At 42.8% G+C, this 24,094-nt stretch overlaps 1 protein-coding gene across 3 annotated transcripts; it reads right to left on the reverse strand.

The window, feature by feature from the left end:
- Nucleotides 1-937: 937 nt before the first annotated feature.
- Nucleotides 938-23,362, reverse strand: TSPO (translocator protein). 3 transcript variants are annotated; one of them, XM_077825857.1, is made up of 4 exons: nucleotides 23,222-23,362; nucleotides 6,530-6,731; nucleotides 2,296-2,434; nucleotides 938-1,190 (listed from the first exon to the last, which is right to left on the reverse strand). In XM_077825857.1, the coding sequence occupies exons 2-4, from the start codon at nucleotides 6,709-6,711 to the stop codon at nucleotides 1,017-1,019; spliced, it is 495 nt and encodes a 164-aa protein (XP_077681983.1). In that variant the 5' UTR covers nucleotides 6,712-6,731; nucleotides 23,222-23,362; the 3' UTR covers nucleotides 938-1,016. The 3 variants fall into 3 exon arrangements, with proteins under 3 accessions (XP_077681983.1, XP_077681993.1, XP_077682003.1); XM_077825867.1 differs by lacking the exon at nucleotides 23,222-23,362 and adding an exon at nucleotides 23,113-23,191; XM_077825877.1 differs by lacking the exon at nucleotides 23,222-23,362 and adding an exon at nucleotides 22,700-23,100.
- Between the last annotated feature and the right edge of the window lie 732 nt (nucleotides 23,363-24,094).

The raw sequence follows: 24,094 nt of genomic DNA on the forward strand, positions 1-24,094 counted from the left end.
GGGGCACCAGCAGCCAGACATCCCTCCAGGGGAGGCAGCTTGCTCTGCTAGTAGACGAGAATACTAGCAGTCTGCTAGTGAAGCATCCAGGTTCCAAGCAGAACAAGTTAAAGGCACTAATTCATCTTTCTGTGATTTTTTTTTTCCCCCCTTCAGGTGCTCGTTGGATATACTCTTTGGGCGCTGTCATCAGTTCCTGACTGTGTGCTTTGGATTTTCTGTTGTCTATTTTTTTAGCCAAGTAAATTACACTAGTTGCAGTGGTAAGGAAATGGGGAGGGGAGGCAGCTTTCTTCTAGTTGCAGAATCCTTTTGGCTTTAGCCCTTTTAAAAAAAAACAACATGGTGTAAGACTAGTAAGTTCCTTATTGTTTAATATGTTTGAAACCTTCCCCCACCTCTCAACTATAATGGTCCAGGCTGCAAATTATACTATGCAGTCTAAGTTTATATGCACAAGTATGGGAATTCTTCCTCCATATAAGGCCTAATTGTAAACATTTCTAGGCACAGTGCTTTGAAGACAAGACACTGAAGTCAGTACAACAGCTGACAGGAATAAGCACTATGCCAAGTGGTATAAGGCTGAAGGATCAGGCGGATACTGAGTAAATTAATGTGAGGAACAATAGTCTGAAAGTCATTAATGGACTTCCATTTCTGGACATAATCAGCCCCCAATTCACATTAATTGCCAGTAATAGTTAAAAATGCTATCCATTAAATTATTTTTTATATGTAATCAACAGCAGGGGCAATAGGAGAGGTTGCAGATTAAACCACTTCATTGACTGTGCTATTAAATTCACTCATGCACACATTCCATTCGGATTGTGTAGTAAGCCAGCATTTGAATGTTGACATGAACACCACTTTGACTGTATTTAGACGAGACCTATTTTTAACTGTCTAATACAGTAAGTACTTCAAGCAATAGTAAAACAGGATTGCAATTTTATTTGGGAAATGCATAAAAAAATCTTCCGCCTTGACACCTTCTACCAGAAGATTCTGTATTAAGATTGCTTCTTGTTTTTATTGTCCTTCCAGATGCGGTAATTGAGCACAGAAGCCAAAGTTAACCAAGCTAAATAAGGGAACATCAAATATGCTGCTCTCTTGTTGACATGGTACCAGGTGACAGTTGTAGCTGTTGCTGCACCACTAGTGAGTAGGAGATTGACCAACCCCTGAAACAAAATAAGGTGGTTAGTGTTATTTTACATGCTGCATTTTTGTTAAGACAGTACGTAGATATTTGCACAAATTCAGACTAAACTTTTTTATAAAGAGTTCTGAAACACAGTGGAAAGTACATGCTTAAAAAAACTTAGAATGCCTCTTGCTGATACATGAATGTGTGCAGAGTGGGGCGATCAGTTTGGAAAAGGAATCATTTGCTCTTAACAGGACTGAACTGGCTTTGGAGACATTTTCATACAAATACAGAATAAATGCAAAAAGCTAAAATTAATACAACATTCAGCCTGAAATGTCATGTTTTAAATTCATAGCATTCACATCAATAACTCCAAAAATTCCAAAAGTTAAGTTTTGTGTTTGAATTTCTTTACTTCAGTATTTCAGGGATGGTGGATAGGGTGGTCTCCTGCAATTTAGGAGACTGCTTCAAATCCCTGCTGTGCTGCAGATTTCTTGTGTGACCTTCCACACGTTAGTGTTCCCATTTCCCCATCTTAAAATGGGGATAATAGTGCTTCCCGACCTCACAGGGGCACTGTGCAGATAAATACATTAAAGGCTCCAAGGCACTCCATTACTATGGTAATGGGGTCATGTAAGTATCTAAGAGAGCTGTGTAGTAAAAGAACCAGCCAAGTAGTTCATAGTGTGGTTTATGTCAGAGACTAGCTTCCCCTTCCACCCCCGGACAGCAGAGAATAATTAGTACTATCTAAAATTGACACTGAATTACGAGTCATCTCATAGTAAATGAATTTTCACAAGAACTTGTCTAAAGGACCCCTAGGAACTTTACCTTGGCATAGCTGTATTTACTTTAGTCACATGAATTATAACTTCTGTTAACAAAGGGTTGGAAAAAGACACAATTGAGAGCTAATAATGTAATGACATTGTAGATAAATTATGCATAATCTCGTATGACCATATGAGTAACAAGGGAATTTAAAAAATCTGCTACTTAAGCCAATTGTTACTTTCTATATGTACCAAAGTTAATTTTCAGAATAAAAAATTCCAAAGTCGCTACCTTGTAACTGACTATGTAAGGATACGATGAGACTTTAAATGTCAATATTACTTTACACTTACCCATCCTATTTTGTGAGCTCCAAAGAATATGGGAGTCCATGCCCAATTTAATGCCAGCTGCCCTGCATACAGCCCAAGTGGAACCATTGACTCTTCATTGAAACCTCCCAACTCCTTCCATACCAAGTAAGAACCATATCTGAATAAAATGAAGTACTCTGGCAAATTATACAATATAATACGTAGATAATTATTAACACATACTGTGGCAAACTAGGTGACTTTCACAGATAAGGCAAGAAAATTTTTCAAAGAAGTCTGTGACTATCTTATTTTCAAAAGTCACTTAAGAGTCTAAGTGCATTCACTTGCAAGAGACTTAGGCTGCCAAGTGACTTTTGAAAATAGGATGGAGTATCATAAGTCATAGTTTTGGGCTAGAATCCAAAATTGAAGTGCTGATTTATTGTGGAACCTTCAATATGTGGTTTTCACACCCCTATGCAATTCAGGCAAAATGAGAGAGTACATGGTACTGAACCATCCAATAAAAGCAGTAAATAAAAAATTTTGCAGTGGCTACTTTCATTCTTGGATATAGGGGAGCAGACGAACTACTGCATTTTGGACAAATAGAAGTTTGAGTTGAGACCTGAAGACTATAAAGGAAGCAATTGCATTAGTCTAGATGAACTGAATACATTAACAAGAGTTTCGGTAACTAAGTGTTCATTGTGTGGAATACAAAGATTGTTATGTCAGAAGTTATATCAGCAAATTTTCAAAACTGGGAGATAATCCGGGGTCAAGTTGAATGAGTAGGTTCCTAACTGGAGAGTGAAGTGTTGGATTTAAATGTCACATCACCTCCCTCTATTTAATGAAGTGCTTGTCATTTTTAAGGTATTAATTTTTTTTAAATGAGTTAACAGAAGTTAAGGCTGAAACAGGCAAAAAGTGAGGAGAGAGAGCAGTGGTGAATTTGGGTAGTGTCTGCATAGAAGTGATATTTTCATAACCACATTAGTGATTGTTTTTGACACCTCCTTTCTGAAATCAAGAGTGAAGAGAATAGGAGAGAGGAGCTTTTCTCCTGTCAGTGAAATCCTCTTGGTACTGGTTACTGGAAGATCTTCCAGAATACAGTTTTGCAATTGCAAACATACCAGAATTCTCATTGCAATCCATGCCCTTTTAAAGCCATAGAATGGTGCATTCTGGGATAACTTCTTAGTTCACTGAAGGTAAGACAGGATTACTCAAGGGTGAGGGATATGAAGCTCAAGCTTATTGTGTGCTGAAAGCCTCCCACATAGGGTTGCCAGGCGTCTGATTTTCAACCTGAACGCCCAGTTGAAAAGGGATGCTAGCGGCTCTGGTCAGCACTGGGGAACCATGACCAATGAGCGCTGTGGGGGCAGCGTGCTGAGCCTCCCATGTGCCTAGGGGCTGCAGGGACCTGGCGACTGCTTCCTGGGAGCCATGGTAAGTGCTGCTGGGACCCCGCTTCCACTCCCACACCCAAAGTCCCTCCTGGAGCCCACACACGGCAACACCCTGCCCCAGCCCTGAGCCCCATCCTGTACCCCACACTCCTCATCCCTGGCCCCACCCCAAAGTCTGCATCCCCACCCAGAGCCCTCACCCCGCTTCTGCACCTGACCCCCCTGCCCCAGCGTGGTGAAAGTGAGTGAAGATGGGGGAGAGCGAGCGATGGAGGGAGGGGGGATGGAGCGAGTGGGGAAAGGGCCTCGGGGAAGGGGTGGGGTGGGGCAGGGGTGTTTGGTTTTGTGCCATTAGAAAGTTGGCAATCCTACTCCCACAACCTGGTTAGCTGGATCATTCGGCACAGAAGTCCACTCCTTTTTTACTTTTGCTTTGTAGTTCACTTTAAAGTGTTAGTGGGTACTCGATTTCAGGGCCAGATGAGTATGTATTTCAAAAGACAGTCTGCTCCTTTGTGGTAGTAATTTGCCAGCTGTTTCAATGTAGTTTCATACTGAGATGAAGTCTACATTATAGGTAAGAATGCAAATTGAGTTGTGCACCTAGCTGGGCAATGGGGAGCTCCATATGCAGGCTTTGCTGTATAAATATTATTGAGCTCTTAAAAATTCACCTGCACATTTTTAAGCAAGATAGATTTTTAATTGTTTAGCTACAGATATGCATCTAAGACATCCACATGACTTTACCAGAGTTCAAATTCACTCACATGTAGCATGAATAAGTTTATTTTTTTATGTGGAAGTAAATAACCCAAGCTTGCATGCTGGCTGTTCCTTTTCTAAGGGCACAATTTGATATGCTGTCAATTTAACCACTATCCTCCCAAACAAATGCTTTTAAAAAAACAAAAAGGTTTCACATTTCTCCATCACTAGGAAACACCTAGACACAATTCAGCTTCCAGATGATTTGTGAAACTGTTGTTTAATAAGCAATTGCACTTGTACACAGATATAACTTTGGCTTCTGCTCTTGATCTAGATTTTCTGGCAAATTTGTAAAGTATAGTTCAGGGCCAGCCCCTTAGTTACACAACTCTTTGGGAGTGCTAGAGCTCTGCTAGATAATACCAGTATTGCATGACACAATCCCCAGACTCTTTTGTATATGTTAAATGCAAATAGAGGAACTGGATTTGTTGGGCACTCTGAGGAATCTCTGTGATGTTATGTATACGGAACACAGTGATCTGGTTTTGAGCATGATTGAGGCTCTGAGAAGAAACACTTAACTCCCCCTGGGATTAGGATCATTGTGATTTGTCATCAAGAATAAGTATGATTAGGACATTAACCATGGGAGGGAACAGAATAACAAAAAGATACTTTCTGTTTGCTTGAGGAGGGGGAAAGGGAAGGACACTATGTACTGAGCTGTAAAAGACTAGAAGTTTTTCACAAAAGAAGAAAAGACCAAAAGGGAGAGAAAATGGAAGGAGTGAAGGTGAGTGGAAATTAAGTGATAAGGCAAAGGCAAGAAGAGACATGATTCAGCATTTGTTTTTATGCATATTGCTTCACTACAATATTTTGCAACAGCGAACACTAAAATTAAGGAAATCTGTAGCATCCCATCATAACGACTTACTCTTAATTTTCTAAAAAGTTTTCCTATTTGGGGCTGAACTTTCCAGACTTAATAGGCAAAAAGAGCGCAAATTTGAGGAAAATCCCTTCCATTTTATTTGAGTTATAGAAGAGTTGGGCACTGTAGTAGGTTTGTGGGGAAAGAGACAACTCTGCTTCAAAGAAAAATTACTTTCTGCAGGGATCTGCGATAATGCAACTATGGCTGAACAAAAATGCATTAAACATGGTGTAGGGCTAGTCCTCCATAAAGAAGATGTGAAACAAATTGCGGGGGCTGAGTGTCACTTTGGAGCATGTTCATTGTGCAAGTTCTCATAGCCTAATGTGGCCTCCCCTCATGTGACATCAGTTAAGGAGGCTGGGAGAAAAGCACTTTCTCTTGCTGGGCTGTTCCTGGGACAGTTTTGTGAGGGAGATCATACCTGTCTAAAACACACAAAACAGTCCAGAAAAAAATCTACTTTACAAATAGTTTAGCTATTTTTAAAATGAGATGGAGTGATTAGAATATTTTTTGTATTACGCTTCAGCTTTTCTTTTAAAGTACCAATAGGTCTGATATTTGGCCCAACACACTTGCATCATTGCATCCCTTTTCATCATTGCCCATTTATTTGACAGTAATAGCCTAAGCTGTCATCAGTATTTTAGACTAATTCAGTTAGAGGGCAGCAGACTGTACCAGATAATGTGACCCAGATTAAAAGCACAGGTTTTTATTAGTGTTTTATAAGACAAGGGTTATAGATTCCAGTAAATTTAACTTACTCTTTACTGGAACAATCCAAATCTCAATCCCTCATTTATTTACTAATACAGTTAATTTTAGCTAGAAATGTCAGAGGACACATATACGGGCGGAAATGATTAAAAAACTCTTTCAATTAGTCAGCACATTACTTCACAGTTCTATTTCTCTTATTGGGGCGGTCAGAAGCAAATCAAAAATTCCTGCATTTAATACACCTCCCTTGTGAATACACATAAAGGGCAGTGTTTCCTAAGCAAGTGCTTACCTGTTGAACATTGCAGAAACAACATCGTCGCTCTTATAAATTAATTTAGTCTATATATATGCAATAACATAGCTAACTAACGTTATGCAATATGATTCTTTTTAACAATCCAGCTTTGCTACTGTACATTAAGCAACCATCAGACTAGTTAAGTGTATGTACACAATATAAAAGACATACCCCATTGCTGTATACAGAGTTCCCCAGACAGGGCCAAACATCCAGTTAGGTGGACGCCAGGATGGCTTCTCAAGAGATTCATACCATATAGGGATCTCTCTCTTTGTTATCATGCCTCCCAAAAACCCTCCTGTATGGGGCAAGAGTGTGAAACCAACAGCCGGGGCCCACTTCGGTACCATTTCCAAGACAGACGCTGAATCTGAAACAAATCCCAAACACCTGAATGTTTGTTTGCAAAGTGAATTTTTTAGAATAAAACTCTGGCCAAACACTTTCAGATTAAACAGATTTATTTAAGAGATAATTATTGTACTACTTAACTCCTCTTCCAGGGCCTGATCTAAAGCCCATTTAAGTTAATTTAAAGACTCCAGGCTCACAGGCAAGCTGGAACACCCCAAGGATTCTTTTCAGTTTTTCTTTTATAGGCAGTTTTAATCTGATGCATTGTTTATGATTCTACCAACAAAGATTTCTTGATCAATTATTCAGTCAATCACTGCACCCAATACACTGCTTCCTTACTCATTCATATCCCCTTCCTTGAGCTTGCTTAGCAGAGGTTACAGGTTTAAAAACAAACATCCATCTTAAATAGTCTCTTCAATTTTCTGGGGCTGATCCTCAGCTAGTGTAAATTGTTTTAGCTCCATTGACACCAGCTGAGGATCTGCCCCTATATGTTTATCTCTCCAGTCAAAAGGCTTCAGTCTTGTCAGGTGCTGAACATCCACAATTCCCTTTGAGCTCAATAGGAGTTGTTGGACATTAGTGCCTTGCCTGGTAAGCCTAAAAGAGAGACTCTCAAACCCATATTTGGATGAATGTCAGTCATTCACCTCTTACCCCAATTGCTTGTATATTGGTGACACTACTAGGTTTTCTTGGCATAGCATTTTACATAGATGGATGGTTTGGTGACAAGATGTAGAACCCTTAAAAAAAAATTTTAAAAGTACAATTTACATAGTGCCAAACTGCATTATCCCTCAGTTTATTTATTCATGGATGAAAATATGTGTATGTGAAATTCACCCAGGTGCAGAGGGTCAGCACAAGGCTTAGGACCAATATAAGCCCTCCAGCCAACAGTGGGTATAAGCGTTGGGGGTGAAGCTTGCCTGGTTGCCCTAGCTACATTAGCAAAGCAAAGGTAGCATTAAGAGTAAATAAATAAGCTGGAAAAGCTCTACCCCAAGTTTTGTGGCCAAAAACCACCTGCTATATACAATCCATATATAGGTTGCCAAAATAAGGGATTAAACACATACCAAAAAGGATAAAATAGAAAAGACAGATTTTGAAAGCATAGTAGCCAAGTGCATGCAACCCTTTACTTTTATTATTTGCATAGGATTATAATCTTGCCCAGTGCTTTATGTGACGCAGAGTAAGATATAGTCCATTGTTGTAGCTGTGTTGGTCCCAGGATATTAGAGAGAAAGATGGGTGAGGTAATATATTTTATTGGACCAACTTCTATTGGTAAGAGAGACAAGTTTTCGAGCTTAAATAGGGTATGTCTGCACTGTAATTAAACTCCTTTGGCTGGCCTGCGCCAGCTGCCTCAGGCTCACAGGGCTCTGGCTAAGGGGCTGTTTTAATTGCAGTATAGACATTCAAGCTCGGGCTGCAGCTAGGTTTGCCAGGCATCTGGTTTTCAACCGGAACGCCCAGTCGAAAAGGGACCCTGGCAGCTCCGGCCGTTAAAAGTCCAGTTGGCTGCCCCCACAGGGGCAGGCAGAGTGCCTATCCGGCTCCACATGGCTCTTGGGAAGCTGCCAGCATCTCCCTCTGGCCCCTAGGCGTAGGAGTGAGCACGGGGCTCCGCATGCTGCCCCCGCCGCAAGTGCCGGCTCTACATCTCCCATTGGCCGGAAACCTTTCCGACAACATGTCTTTCGAGATCTATGAGTTGTGCACATGCCTATCACAACGTGTGGTGTACCTCATCCAGTGCACTAAATGCCCCAGAACAACTATAAGGGTGAAACCAGACAATCAACTACACTCTCACATGAACTCGCCCAGAAAAATAAGACCAAAACACCCTATCACCTGTGGGTGAACACTTTTCACGAAACGATCGCTCTATATCTGACGTGAGTCTCAGACCTCCTTCTCAAAGGAAATCTATACAACACCTTCAAAGGATGAGCCTGGGAGCTTAAATTTGCAACTTTGCTAGACACTAATAACCATGGACTGAATACAGACACTGGATTCATGGCTTTTTACAACAATGTGTAACCCACTAACAACCCCACTCCCAGCAGCTCCCCCCCCCTTCTTTTTCTCACTATGACTGGAGGGGTATTAACAGGACACTTCACTTTGAATGGTCCCTTGAAATTTTGTGTTTACTACTTATGCTAAATAACGTATTCCACCTTGTATTTAGCTGTGACATTGAGTATGTTTCCCAGACCTGAAGAGGAGCTCTGTGTAAGCTCATCTCTCTCACCACAGAAATTGGTCCAATAAAAGATACCAGCTCACCCACCTTATCTCACAAAATAAGAAACTAATCCTGAAGAACGGCTACAGAGAGTGGAAGAGGGGACACAGAGGAATAACACAATACTGAAGGTCAGTGAAGTAAAAGGAAAAAAGAAGAGCTGTGAAAGTGCTAAAAAGAGAGAAAATAAAGATGCAGGGGGTGATTAGTTGTTTCAGAGGCAAGTCAAAGAAATGTGTCTCTTTGATTTGTTAGGGACCTTGGTTAGCATGATATGAATGAGTGAGAGCAGAAGCCAGATTGGAGAGGATCAAGGAAGCCCTGGCAATAGCTGTAGGCCATACAGACAAGGATTTTAAATGCAATGGGGAGGGGGACGGATAGACTGGAAAAGCAGCTGGGATTGAGAGAAGAATTTTTTCATGAGTGGGTAAACAAGAATGTGCCATTAGCCTGAGAAAGAAGCCAGAGGGGGGAAGATGTTTTGAAGATAAAAGAGAAGATGGAGAGAGCGTGCATGCCCAGGAATGGATAAGAGACAGAAGGGAGTGGAAGGGTTGGAGGTGGAAAGAAGGAAGAAATCGGAGCCAAAGTCTGTGCACAAGAGGAGGGGAGAAGAAAACATCCTGCTGAACAGTGTCAATTAAGTCTTTGATGGAGGAGGGAAAGCTGGGAAGAGAGTTAAAAACCTGTCCTGTGTAGTTTGTTGCTACAAGTATTGCTGTTGTGCCTCTTACCTAATATATTCTATATGCAGAGTTCAAAACTTATTTTTACCAGGTCGTGTTTTAAATGCAGCACAAGAATTGCAAGTTCGCACGTTCCTGCATTATTTCTTCTTAAATACCCCTGTGGGAGAAGTATCTCTGTTGAAGCACATACTACTTCTCGGGAGTATTGGCGACATGAAAGTGACACAGTGCTACTCACTTTCACTATCTAATTCTACTGGGACCCAGGGGAGTGACTATCTGCAGGACCAACAAGCTCCGCTGGGAACAGGATTTCCTAGTAGTTGTAGAGGATCATACCTCTGCTGCTTTTACAGAGTAATTTGGAAGGAGTCCACTAAGAAGGTGAAAATGATTGTGATCCTATTGCTCTGCTGTTCTTATGGTCATTGCTGGGGAAACATGGGGCTCAGTTCCCCACTGCCCTGCAGTTTGTAGTTACTTGTACAGTGGATGTAAAATGATATCAGATCAGAGCTGTAACGTTTTGCACCCTCGGTAAGTGAGTACACAAAGGACAAGTTAGTGGAGAATCTGGCCCAGTATGTATAGGAGCAGCAATACAGGGATCATTGTGGAATGGGGGAGAACAGGAAATGAGGGAAGACACAAGACCAGGAAATATCCACAAAACAGGAAGAGGAAAGATGTGCACAAACAGAGGGGGAGGAGGAGAGAGAAGGAAGGGAGCGCTGCAGTAGTGGCAGGACATAATTTGGGATTGATTTGGGTGCCCTGCCCTTTGGGCTAGTAATACTAATTAGTAATTATATAGCACTTTTCAAACAGAACTCAAAGCTTTTTGCAAGGGTTAGTAAGCTTCTTTATCCCTATTTTCAGAGCTGTCCCTAGGGAACGGCCAATCGGGGCAACCACCCTGGGGCCCTGCGCTTTGGGAGGCCCCACGCTTCATGAGGAGGCGGGTGGGGGGATAAAGTGATGGGGGTGAGGAGCAGTCCCCATACCAACTTCCCCACAGCACCTCCCCATCCCTCCCAGCGCTTACTGTTGTTCAGCAGTTTTGCAGCAGCTGGAGGAACTGGAGTGGGAGGGGAGAGGAGCAAGGGCACAGTGCGCTTGGGGGAGGGGCGGAACTGTGCAAGGAAGAGGTGGTGTGCAGGTGGGGCCTTGGGGGAAGGGGGGGAGTGGGGGCCGGGCCTGGGCAGAGCCAAGGGGAGCACCCTCTGGCAGATAGAAACTCGGCGCCTATGTCCCTGGGCCCCGCACCCCCCATAGGGACAGGCCTGCCTATTTTACAGAGGGGATACTGAAGTACTGTGACTTGCTCTAAGACACACACCAAGTCAGTTGCAGGATTAAGATTAGAATTTAAGTTTCTTAACTCCCAGCTCCAGGCCCTGTCAACTACACCACAACCATCCCTAGATGTGGGAGCACTATAATTCAGGTATTCAATCCCTGGGGATTAGCAACTGGTACCAATCTCCAATGAAAATCAATGGCTGAGTGAAAGAGCAGCACTGATTGATTTAGGAAGCCATGTGCAGCCCTCCATAAATGCTCCATTGGGCCTTTAAAACGAGAACAAGTGAGTGAAAGGAGGGAAGTGGGAGGAGAGGGATTCCCAGAGACACTGTTCCTGCAAAAAAGAGTAGAGCTGGAAACAAAATGAAAGATTTGGAAACAAACCAAGGATGAAAGAGAGGAGCAATGCACAACCAGACAGAGGTGATAAGAAAAAGAAGTAATGCATAAAATTCAAACGTGGTGATCAGAGGAGAAAAATATTAAAAGGCCCGATTCCAGAAAACCTTATTCTTAGGTGTCTTCCTTACATGAGTTTTCCAGTTGTAGGAGTTTCTGTTACACAAGAGTATAAAGAAGTAGCTATTGCTTAGACCTGAGATGTGTAAGCACTGGAATAAATTGCCGAGAGAGGTTGTGGAATCTCTATCACTGGAGGCTTTTAAGAACAGGTTAGACAAACACCTGTCAGGAATTACCTAGTTATTATGTAGTCCTGACTTGAGTGGAGAGCACTGGACTAGATGACCTATTGAGGTCTCTTCCAGACCTACACTTCTAGGCTTCTATGTTCTCCTACCACACACCCCATCTTTGCTCTAGATTTCTTAACACCATGACAAATTAAGCAAATCACATATAAAGCAGAATCTGCATTAGTTCCAAGCTTTTCTGACTTTACTTTTAGAGGAATTAAATGGCTTTCAGTTGCATTACTTTAGTTTCCCTTTATTTTCAGAGAGGAAACCAGTTATAGAGCTTACAAAATGCATTTCATAATAGCTGCTTGATAAGGAGTGTTTTCCTTTTTAAAAAAAAAAAAAAGTTCAAAGTGGATTCAGGCACTATACTTGTGTTCCGTGTTATACAGCACCGAGCATAAGGAGTTCTGGTCCATGACTAGGGCTCCTAGGTGGCTTCACAATACAAATACTAATAACTAATAATCCACCTGCTCTTAAGTCTGCTGACCTGTTTTGTGGTTAAACAATCACATTTCCTATTTTGTATGATGTTTTTCTCATCCTTATTCCTGTGCGAAAGACCCACACAAACAGGGGGAAATGACTAACAGGGTGAGTATTCTCCAGTAAATCACGTTGTTGAAAAAATAAAAAGTTAAGGCTGGAAGTGTTTCAAGGGATTCCATCCATCACCTAGAAGGTTACATTTTTCTTTACAATTTTTTTTTTTAGTTCAAAAGCCTGGAAGTAAACAGACAGGAATCCATCCAGTTCCCACACTGCCATATAAAACTTTTAATCCCTATAACACCAACCACTCTTAACTTTACCCCATTATTTGTTCTGTACTGGAAATATGCAGTTAGATGTATAATATTTATTAAATGTGTAGGAAATATTTAAAAAGTAATATACTTGTAGAGTATATAAAACTGTCAGATCTGACCTTCTCAGAGTAGGGTAAAGTATTTTTATTAATATAATTTGAATGACTGATATTTGCTGTTTGTAGCTTTGTATCTAAACCTGGAAAGTATATACCTTTTAACTATGGTGTAGCAACTAAGTTTGTCACCTTTTTGTACTGAATAATATTGTAGAATGGGTTAGTGATTTTATAACCTCCAAGTAAATTTGTTATTTTGATCTTTATATATCTTTGCAAATGTTAGATGATAAAGCTAAAGCTCAGTGGGTGGTGTAAGTTAATTGAGGTGATATTGACAGATGAAAGATTATATATGGTAGAGAGAAACTGGCTGGATCTTTTAACTATTCATTTTCTAGACTTAATGGTTGGGGATTATTTTATAGTTGTAGGACTTTGTAAACGATATGTGGGTGTTAAGTGAATTCTCTTGAAACACTTTAAACTTGAACAATACTCATTTTTTTGTTTGATTAGTTGTTTTTTTTGTTTGGGACTTACCCTGTTTTGAATAAGTGCCAAAAGCTTAACCTGGGATGGTATTATGTTAATAGAAGGAGAGGCCTGCTATAATGGACCCCATGAGAATCACTAAAACAGGGGTCCCTTCCTTAGACTTTAGCCAGTCTAAAGCAGATATGGGGAGCTTGGTGGGAGGAAAGGTACACCTTGGAATAGAGGACATTAGAGGGAAATACCTCTCATGGTTGCCTGTATCTCCCCTTGCATGCCTACCCTTGGTCCCCTATAGCTCTTATCCCTCATCTTCTATTCCCTACTATTATCCACCCTCTCCCAAAGCTTCCCCATTCTGAGACCAGGAGCATGGCTCTATGTTGCCCTTTCATATCCCCTATCCCAGCCCAAAAAGGAACCCTACAAAAAGTGAAAACATGGAAAAATTGCTAAGGAGGAGTACAAAAGAATAGCACAAGCAGGTACGGACAAAATCAGAAAGGCTAAGACACAAAATGAGTTGCACCTAGCAAGGGACAGAAAAGGCAATAAGAAAAGGTTCTTTAAATACATTAGGAGCAAGAGAAAGACAAGTATAGGTTGGCTACTTAGTGAGGAAAGAGGGCTAATAACTGATGACATCAAAAAAGCTAAGGTTTTTGAATGCCTATTTTGCTTCAGGTCTTCACTAAAATGATTAATGGTGATTAGATTCTAAACACAATTGATATTAACAACAAGGGGGAAGGAATACAAGCCAAAATAGGGAAAGAGCAGATTAAAGAATATTTAGAAAAATTAGATGTATTCAAGTCACCAGAGCCTGACGAAATTCATTCTAGGGTACTTAAGGAACTAGCTGAAGCAAGCTCGGAATCATTAGCAGGTATCTTCGAGAACTCAATGGGTGGGTCCCAAAGGACTGGAAAAGGGCAAAGATAGTACCTATCTTTACAAGGGGGAACAAAGAGGACCTGAGCAACTACTATCGGTTTGTAAACTCCTAAAGGATAATAGAATCATAGAATCATAGAATATCAGGGTCGGAAGGGCCCTCAGGAGGTCATCTAGTCCAACCCCCTGCTCGAAGCAGGACCAATTCCCAGTTAAATCATCCCAGCCAGGGCTTTGTCAAGCCTGACCTTAAAAACTTCCAAGGAAGGAGATTCCACCACCTCCCTAGGCAACGCATTCCAGTGTTTCACCACCCTCTTAGTGAAAAAGTTTTTCCTAATATCCAATCTAAACCTCCCCCACTGCAACTTGAGACCATTACTCCTCGTTCTGTCATCTGCTACCATTGAGAACAGTCTAGAGCCATCCTCTTTGGAACCCCCTTTCAGGTAGTTGAAAGCAGCTATCAAATCCCCCCTCATTCTTCTCTTCTGCAGGCTAAACAATCCCAGCGCCCTCAGCCTCTCCTCATAAGTCATGTGTTCTAGACCCCTAATCATTTTTGTTGCCCTTCGCTGGACTCTCTCCAATTTATCCACATCCTTCTTGTAGTGTGGGGCCCAAAACTGGACACAGTACTCCAGATGAGGCCTCACCAATGTCGAATAGAGGGGGACGATCACGTCCCTCAATCTGCTCGCTATGCCCCTACTTATACATCCCAAAATGCCATTGGCCTTCTTGGCAACAAGGGCACACTGCTGACTCATATCCAGCTTCTCGTCCACTGTCACCCCTAGGTCCTTTTCCGCGGAACTGCTGCCTAGCCATTCGGTCCCTAGTCTGTAGCGGTGCATTGGATTCTTCCGTCCTAAGTGCAGGACCCTGCACTTATCCTTATTGAACCTCATCAGATTTCTTTTGGCCCAATCCTCCAATTTGTCTAGGTCCTTCTGTATCCTATCCCTCCCCTCCAGCGTATCTACCACACCTCCCAGTTTAGTATCGTCCGCAAATTTGCTGAGAGTGCAATCCACACCATCCTCCAGATCATTTATGAAGATATTGAACAAAACCGGCCCCAGGACCGACCCCTGGGGCACTCCACTTGACACCGGCTGCCAACTAGACATGGAGCCATTGATCACTACCCGTTGAGCCCGACAATCTAGCCAGCTTTCTACCCACCTTATAGTGCATTCATCCAGCCCATACTTCCTTAACTTGCTGACAAGAATACTGTGGGAGACCGTGTCAAAAGCTTTGCTAAAGTCAAGAAACAATACATCCACTGCTTTCCCTTCATCCACAGAACCAGTAATCTCATGATAAAAGACGATTAGATTAGTCAGGCATGACCTTCCCTTGGTGAATCCATGCTGGCTGTTCCTGATCACTTTCCTCTCATGCAAGTACTTCAGGATTGATTCTTTGAGGACCTGCTCCATGATTTTTCCAGGGACTGAGGTGAGGCTGACTGGCCTGTAGTTCCCAGGATCCTCCTTCTTCCCTTTTTTAAAGATTGGCACTACATTAGCCTTTTTCCAGTCATCCGGGACTTCCCCGGTTCGCCACGAGTTTTCAAAGATAATGGCCAATGGCTCTGCAATCACAGCCGCCAATTCCTTCAGCACTCTCGGATGCAACTCGTCCGGCCCCTTATAATAGGGTTATAAGGAATAGCCAGCATGGATTTGTCAAGAACAAATTATGCCAAACCAACCTAATTTCCTTCTTTGATGGGGGTATTGTCTTTGTAGATGGGGAGAAGCAGCAGAGGTGAGATATCTTGATTTTTGTAAGGCTTTTAACACAATCCCACATGACAACTTATAAGCAAAGTAGGGAAATGTAGTCTAGATGAAATTACTATAAGGCATGTGCACAACTGGTTAAAAGACTGTACTCAAAGAGTAGTTATCAGTTGTTCACTGTCAAACTGGGAGGACATATCTAGTGGGGTCCCACTATGGTCAGTCCTGGATCTGGTTCTAATCAATATTTTCTTTAATGACTTAGAGGGGAGAGCCATTATAAAATTTGTGGATGACACCAAGCTGGCAGGGGTTGCAAGCATTTTGGAGAACAGGATTAGAATTCAAAATGACCTTGGAGAATTGGTCTGGAATCAATAAGATGAAATTCAATAAAGACAAGTGCAAAATACTTCACTTAGGAGGGGAAATTCAAATGTACAACTACAAAGTAGGGAATAACTGGCTCGGGGGTAGTACTGCTGAAAAGAATCTGGGAGTTATAGGAGGTCACAAATGGAATATGAATCAATAATGTGATGCAGTTCTGAAAAAGGCTAGTATCATTTGTAATACATAGGAGGTATGTGTCCTGCTCTACTCAGCACTGGTGAGGCCTCGGCTGGTGTAGTGTCCCATTCTGGATGCCACACTTTAGGAAAGATATGGACAAATCAGAGAGAGGCCTAAGGAGAGCAACAAAAATGATAGAAAGTTTAGAAAACCTGACTTATGAGGAAAGGTTAAAAAACCCTGCATATTTAGTCTTAAGAAAAGAAGACTGAGCGGGGACCTGATAACAATCCTGAAATATGTTAAGGGCTGTTATAAAGAGGACTGTGATCAATTGTTCTCCATGTCCACTGAAGGTAGAACAAAAAGCAGTGGGCTAATCTGCAGCAAGGGAGATTTGGATTAGATATAAGGAAAAACTTACTAAATATAAGGGGAATAAGGTTCTGGAACAGGCTTCTGAAGAAGGTTGTGGAATCCCCATTACTGGAGGTTTTTAAGAACACAGTGGATGCGATGGTCAGGGATGGTCTAGGTTTACTTGGTCCTGCCTCAGCACAGGGGGCTGGACTTGATGACTTCTCAAGGTCTCTTTCCACCCTACATTTTTATGATTCTATGTCCCTCCCCATGTTTTCCCATCCAGCACTTCTGCTCCTCGGCATTTCTCCCAGTATCCTACTCACTCACTCATCCCCCCACCTCTGCCAGGTGCAGCAGCGCACCCTTAGGCTGCAGCAGGTCAGTTTATACTTTAAAAAACATGTTAAAATAATTAAATTTATTTTGTGTACTCATGGTAACTGCACTAGAGTGACCCCAGCCATCGCAACAGGAACCAGAAGAAATAAGGAAAAAGAAACAAAATACAACATTCTGCCACTTAAGGCAGGGTGTTTCTCCACTATGGCCCAATACATGGGAAGCTATACTCAAGATTTCCTTCAGCCTTTTCCCCTTCTCTCTGAGTAAGGGCTGCGGGGAGGACAGCAGAAAGGGAGCAAACCACAAAGGAAGGGATGGTTTGCTTCAGCCCAGAGGAAAAGTAAATAGTTCTTAACCTAGGCGCCAACTCTGCGGGTGCTCAAGGGCTGGAGCACCCATGGAAAAAAATTAGGGGGTGCTTAGCACCCACTGGCAGCCAAGCTCCTCTACTTCCTCCCCACTCCTGCCCACCTGTGGCCCCTGTCTATCAACTCCTCCCCCTCCCTCCCAGTGTCTCTTGCATGTCCTGGAACAGCTGTTCAGCAGCATGCAAGAGGGGCTGGAAGGAAGGAAGAGGGAAGAGGTGGGGCGGAAAGAAGTGGGGTGGGGCCTGGGGCTGAGCAGGGTTTGAGCACCCCCGGGGAAAATTAGAAGCTGGTGCCTGTGGTTCTTAACTTTAAAGTCTTTTGTAAACTGTTTAGCCTTTCTGTGAATGCAAAAGAGCCAGCTTCCCACTTCCTCTTTCTTCCTAGCTTGGGTGTTTCCTGACCCAGTTACCTTCCAGCTCAGGGAGATGAGGAAAAGAGAGAACGACTTTTGTTGCCTCCTCTTTAAATCCCTGTTTTAGAGCGCTATTTACTAACCCCTTCTTTATCTGTCTTTGTGCTGGGCATGTATACCTTCTCACATCATCTTTAGATTATACATCTTTATAATTTTGCCACTGACATTACCCTCATCTAAAATTAAAAACACTAAAGGGCACTTCTTGCAGCATGGCCAACAAAACAAATGGTTTTGGTGTTTGTAGGCCTCACCATTTTGGGGATGTGAGGAGATGGAGGGAGGAAAAAAAACCCATTAGGAATAGTTTCAGAACATCAACAGCAGGGAATATTTTGCAACAGCACAATTTCATAACTGCTTTTCTTGTTCACTCCCTCTCCAAAAAACAAGCATCCAAAAACAGAACCAGAAATTCTACCATGGAATGAGATGTGGCATGCAAAATCTCAGGGGTGAGGAGGGAGTGGTTTTTTTCTGGGGTGTTTGCTGGAAGAGTGGATGGTTAGTAATGAGAATCCCGTTTGTTTTAATTATGGAGTGGCTATTACAGCGCCATACCTCAGAAGAAACCATGACACTGACTAAACAAAAAGAAAAGGAGTACTTGTGGCACCTCAGAGACTAACCAATTTATTTGAGCATAAGCTTTCGTGAGCTACAGCTCACTTCATCGGATGCATACTGTGGAAAATACAGAAGATGTTTTTATACACACAAATCATGAAAAAATGGGTGTTTATCACTACAAAAGGTTTTCTCTCCCCCCACCCCACTCTCCTGCTGGTAATAGCTTATGTAAAGTGATCACTCTCCTTACAATGTGTATGATAATTGAGGTGGGCCATTTCCAGCACAAATCCAGGTTTTCTCCCCCCCAAACACCCCCCCAAACAAACCCACTCTCCTGCTGGTAATAGCTTATGTAAAGTGATCACTCTCCTTACAAAGCTATTACCAACAGGAGAGTGGGTTGTTGGGGGCGGGTGAGGGGGGGAGAAAACCTGGATTTGTGCTGGAAATGGCCCACCTCAATTATCATACACATTGTAAGGAGAGTGATCACTTTACATAAGCTATTACCAGCAGGAGAGTGGGGTGGGGGGAGAGAAAACCTTTTGTAGTGATAAACACCCATTTTTTCATGATTTGTGTGTATAAAAACATCTTCTGTATTTTCCACAGTATGCATCCGATGAAGTGAGCTGTAGCTCACGAAAGCTTATGCTCAAATAAATTGGTTAGTCTCTAAGGTGCCACAAGTACTCCTTTTCTTTTTGTGAATACAGACTAACAAGGCTGTTACTCTGAAACCTAAACAAAGAGAGTTGTCAAAATGCACAAAGTAAAAAACAAATCTAGATAAATGTTTTTTCTCACTTATAATAACCTTAGATGTTGTCTGTAACCATAGAAGGAAACAGCACTGTAAATTTAAGTTGGTGGTATTTATCTAAGGACAAAATTTGTGCAATATGATATGTAGGTTTGGAAGGATTAGATTTTTATTGGTAGTATACTAAACATCAATTTCACTGTGCACATACACACCAACAACAAAAAAATCTATCAAAATGTATAGATAAAATAAGAAAAATACTGTCTGAGAACTTTAGAGTTTGATTTAATGATATTTACTTTGTATATTTGGACATGTGATATTGACAATGTGTTAACTGTTATAATGCTTTAACTTTTTGAATCTGTCATTTCCATAATTATCATCTGAACCCTCCCCATAATTTTCTGCAACTCTGAACATTTCAATCAATAAAAACAAAAATTCTGAAAACCCATAATTTTGCACAACAAAATATAAATCAATAAAAATTGAAAAAAGCTTAAACATCAATATTATCAATAAATTTAAATTCTGTCAAGCCTAGACTCTCAACCTTTCCAGACTCCAGTACCCCTTTCAGGAGTCTGATTTGTCTTGAGTACCTCCAAATTTCCCCTCACTATAAATCTACAAAATCAGACATAAAAATACAAGAGAGTCACATCACACTTACTGAAAACTTGCTGACTTTCTCATTTTTACCATCTAATTATAAAATAAATCAACTGGAAGATAAATATTGTACTTAAATTTCAGTGTATAGTAGATAGAGCATTATAAACAAGTCATTGTCCTTATGAAATTGTAGTTCATACTGACTTTGCTAGTGCTTTTTATGTAGCCTGTTGTAAAACTAGGCAAATATCTAGATGAGTTGATAGACCGCTGTGTACCCCCAGGCTACACCCTGGTTGAGAACCACTGGTTTAGTAGATGTACTTCTGTGACATTTTGTACTAACCATACACTTTCAGGACATACTTCATTCCTAGATTTGAGCTGTACTATTCATGCCTGGTAGTCATTAATATGTGAATCACCATCACCAGATCTGTGTCTAATTGGATGAATTATAATCTTTTGGGCAGCCACAAGCAGAAATAGGTAGCTTTTGCTGCTGTGGATATTTGGGTATTTGACAGCAGTGAGGAGTCCAAAAGGAACCCTAGGCTGCAGATTGACTTAACAACCTGAGAGCAGATGCCCTTGATAATGGGGGATGTTATAGGAGAAGCAAGTTATTCAAAGCATTTGTCTTTTCCCACCAGCATTGCTTCAGTAGGGCTTGGGTTCAGCTTTAGCCAGTTGCTCTTCATCCAATTTATCTCAACTCAGCATTGAGAAAAAGGGGAGAAGATGCTGTTTATATTTCATAAAAAAAACAAGCGTAGGGCTGGGTGGTGTCCCTATACCAGAAGTGTGCAAACTATGGCCCGCAGGCCACATTCAGCCCATGGGACTGTCCTGCCTGGCCCTTCAGCTCCTGGCCAGGGAGGCTAGCTTCCACCCCCTCCCCCACAGCCACGCCAGGGATAGTCAGGGGACAGGGAGCGGTTGGATGGGGCAGAGGTTCGGGGTGGGGGGGGAATGGGGAATGGGGGGGGTAGATGGGGGGGGGTACCGGGACCGGGGGTGCTGGGAATGGGTGGTCAGGGGACAAGGAGCTGGGGGGGGGGTTGGATGGGTCAGGGTTCTGAGGGGGGCAGTTAGGGGGCAGGAAGAGGGAGGGGGCATATAGGGGGCAGGGGCCAGGCTGTTTGGGGAGGCACAGCCTTCCCTACCCAGCCCTCCATACAGTTTTGCACCCTGATGTGGCCCTCGGGCCAAAAAGTTTGCCCACCCCTACCCTATACTATTGTCAGTTCAGCCCGTGTTGTCTCACTGACTCCTCCAATGACTTCACTTAGATGTTGAATAAGATGGAGGGGAAGACTGAGATTCCACATTATGGGATTCCATGGAGGAGGGTTCTGGGGGAAGAGTAATATTTTCCCATAATGATGACCCTTTGGTCTGAGAAGATGATCTGGCAGTATTACTTGCTATTCCGATTCATTTTCACCCCACTGAGTTAAATGACCCCATTCCTTTTATTAAACTGCTCTACGAAATGACTCACTGTTTGATGTTTCATAACACCAAACCAACGCCAAATGATTACACAAGCGCAAATGCAGGTTTGCATACTTTCACTTCTTTTTCTTGTAATATCTCCATTTGGTGCTCACTTTACTAAAGTGTGTTTCACTTTAGCCTTTCATGAATTCACTCCATTTCATGACATATAATCAGTCAAGAGAACACAAACAAGCATCCTCTTTTTTCCCCTTTAGGTAACAGGCAGAATAAGCTTGAAGTACATATACCAATTTAAGTAATGCATTTCCTCTCTAATAAAGCTCCACTAGTTTAAAATCATACTCAAACTATCTCGACCTACCTGGAAAAGCAAATATTGACAATATGAAATTCTGGATTTGAGAGGCTGGAATTCAAGGCCCCCATGAAGCCAAATGAGATAGGAACTGGGACAGGGAAGAGGAGTAACACATGCAATAGTCCACTAGCTAGGGCTTGATTCATTGCTGCTGGCACAGGAGCCAAACTGCCCCAGAGGTTTTACTGTGGTAGGGCAGCTTAAAACTACTGTGGGTTTTAGCACCAAAGGCTGAATCAGTGCATATTCTGGCTCCCTTGGTCCCATCCTCTCCCTATTTGACACCACCCGCTTTCTGTGCTTTGCTGGCCAGCTCCAGGTGCCACAGTAGTGGGCATTTGCACTGCTATAAACCCCCTTCTGGAGGTATTCTGCCACCATGGTGCTACAATCCAAGTTCCACTAGTGGAAGCCTGTATTACATAAGGGAAGGTTACTAAGCAGTATTTCCCATCCACTGGCTAGAACCAGTGATCCTTCCCAACTGTTTTCTTGTTGTGTTCATATAAAAATAAAGAAGAGAGAAAGAAAAGGAAACTTTCCTGAACATTTTAACTGTAATACTTCAAATGACAGCAAGCCCCTATAAATTAATTGTTGATCCAACAAGAACATTATTAGCATACATTTTATAGCATTTGTATTAATAATTATCAACATGTCCCTCAAACTATACTATGTATCTATCCGGAATCATTTAACCCAGCACTGAAATGAAGCCACCTCCAGTCTGTAACTCAGTAACCAGGAAAATGAAATGTACATAACAGGCATGGCAACACTGTAGGATGGATAAAGAACAGGAGAGAGAATCCCCCTAGGAAGAGGGCTGTGGGAGTAAGAGCATGCACACACACCCTTCCCCTCCCTGAAAGGGGCATTGCTCCCAGCATTTAAGCAGTGTGGTCTGCACCTGCCAACGGAGTGAGTGCAGGGCAAGACACATTGTAAGGATCTCTCCCCAATTCCCATAAGATGATCAGAAAACACACAGTAAATGTTAAATTTGGCATAGAATCACAACAGCTCTCCCTCGTTCACCCTGTATAACCAAGCTATGCTAACATGGAGCAAATAAAGTAGCGCTAGTAATAATTAAACTCCCCCCATCTAGGCATCCGAGGAAGTGGGTATTTACCCAGGAAAGCTTATGCTCCCATCCGTCTGTTAGTCTATAAGGTGCCACAGGACTCTTTGCCATCTATGGTGTATCTCACCTGAGAATCTCCAAGTACTTTACACACCGTTAAAGAGGCCTCCCAGCACTGCTGTGAAGCAGTCACGAGGACTGTGTTTTACAGATGAACTAACCACAGGTTGAGTGACTGGGCCGAGGCGAGGAATCCCACGCCTTGGCTGTATCGCTACTAGGCAATGCACATAAGCAGGTGCTGCTGTTCCTGCCGACCCGGTGCTGGCTGCAATATGTGACACTAGAAGACGGCCTCCGTGTTGCCAAACCCAGCACTGTGTGGCACCCTGGGGCTAAGCCCTCTTGCTGTTACCAGTGTCTCATCGGCCACGAGGTGTGGTATAAGGTGCCATTTCCCTCCACCCCTGCTGCTTCAGCCAGGCCGATCGACTTGCACAGGTGACACCCTCCCCTTGCTCCTGCGGCAACTGTGCTTACTGAGAGCTGCTTCCCTTCGAAATTAGCCGTTTCCGCCTCCCCGCGCCTTAATCCGGAGCCACTGACGGAAGAGTCTCCGCCACAAACTCATGCCCGGGGAGAGACTCACCCGCAGCTCGGCGAGGCAGAGGAGAGCTCTAGGGACCCGGCAGGGGTGCGGCGTCCCTCCTACGCGCAGGGGAACCGCAGGAGCGGCGGCGGCATGGCAATCGGGGGCGGAGCTGGGTGCTTTGGTGGCGGCCCGGCCCGGGCCAGCTCCAGCACGCACGGGGGGAGGAAGGGGGTGGGTGGTTTGGGGAAGTCATTATGTGAGGCTTTTGTTGTCGTTGTTTGTCTCAAGCCTCTCCCGCTCCGGCAGGAGGCGGAGGAGTTTGCAGAGCCGTTTACTGTATTTGAAATTTCAGCGCACTCATAGGCGTGGCCTACCCTAAAGGATCGCACAGCTCCAAGGTTAAATGGTCTAAGTTACTGAGCCCCTTTGGTTCTGAAATAGTTTAAGGTGCCCACGCTATCCAGGGTAAAAGGGTCCAGCTTGTCCACACCCAGCACTCCCTCCAGCGACTGCTGTGGCTGAAGATTGCAGCAGTAGCTCTTCTACTATTCCAGACCTAGTTCTCTCCTCTCTTCATTTTGTATTTCAGAAGGAGACCTGGTGGTTTAAAAAAATGGGGAGAAAATTTATTTTAAAACCAAGTTTTTAAAAAAGTCGAAATAATAAAAATATACAAGTTTTACTTTTAATAGGATATGCTGGGTCTTTATTGATGTAAGGGAAGGGTGCCAGTCTGAGCCAAGACCAGCCAAGTACAACCTGGACTTCTGCTGGGTCTGTGTGGAAATGGTATGGGAGGTGTGCACTGAGCTGTCACTAAGGGATGGGCAGTAGTATCATGCACCTGCACATGGAGGATCACTTCAGTCTAGAGTAGCACAAAAATGGTTCTAACTGAACCAGTGCAGTCTACAGTGGGTAGAAAATTTT

This window comes from Eretmochelys imbricata, chromosome 1 (assembly GCF_965152235.1).
Source record: "Eretmochelys imbricata isolate rEreImb1 chromosome 1, rEreImb1.hap1, whole genome shotgun sequence".
NCBI classification, from domain to species: Eukaryota; Metazoa; Chordata; order Testudines; family Cheloniidae; genus Eretmochelys; species Eretmochelys imbricata.

Bases quoted from the DNA above. Each gene is read 5' to 3' on its own strand.
- TSPO (XM_077825857.1), bottom strand. From the start codon at position 6,711: ATGGTACCGAAGTGGGCCCCGGCTGTTGGTTTCACACTCTTGCCCCAT. The intron at 2,435-6,529 runs GTATGTCTTTTA...CATTTTATTCAG, and splicing joins ACTCTGTATACAGCAATGGG to ATATGGTTCTTACTTGGTAT. The intron at 1,191-2,295 runs GTAAGTGTAAAG...ATTTTGTTTCAG, and splicing joins GAGCTCACAAAATAGGATGG to GGGTTGGTCAATCTCCTACT.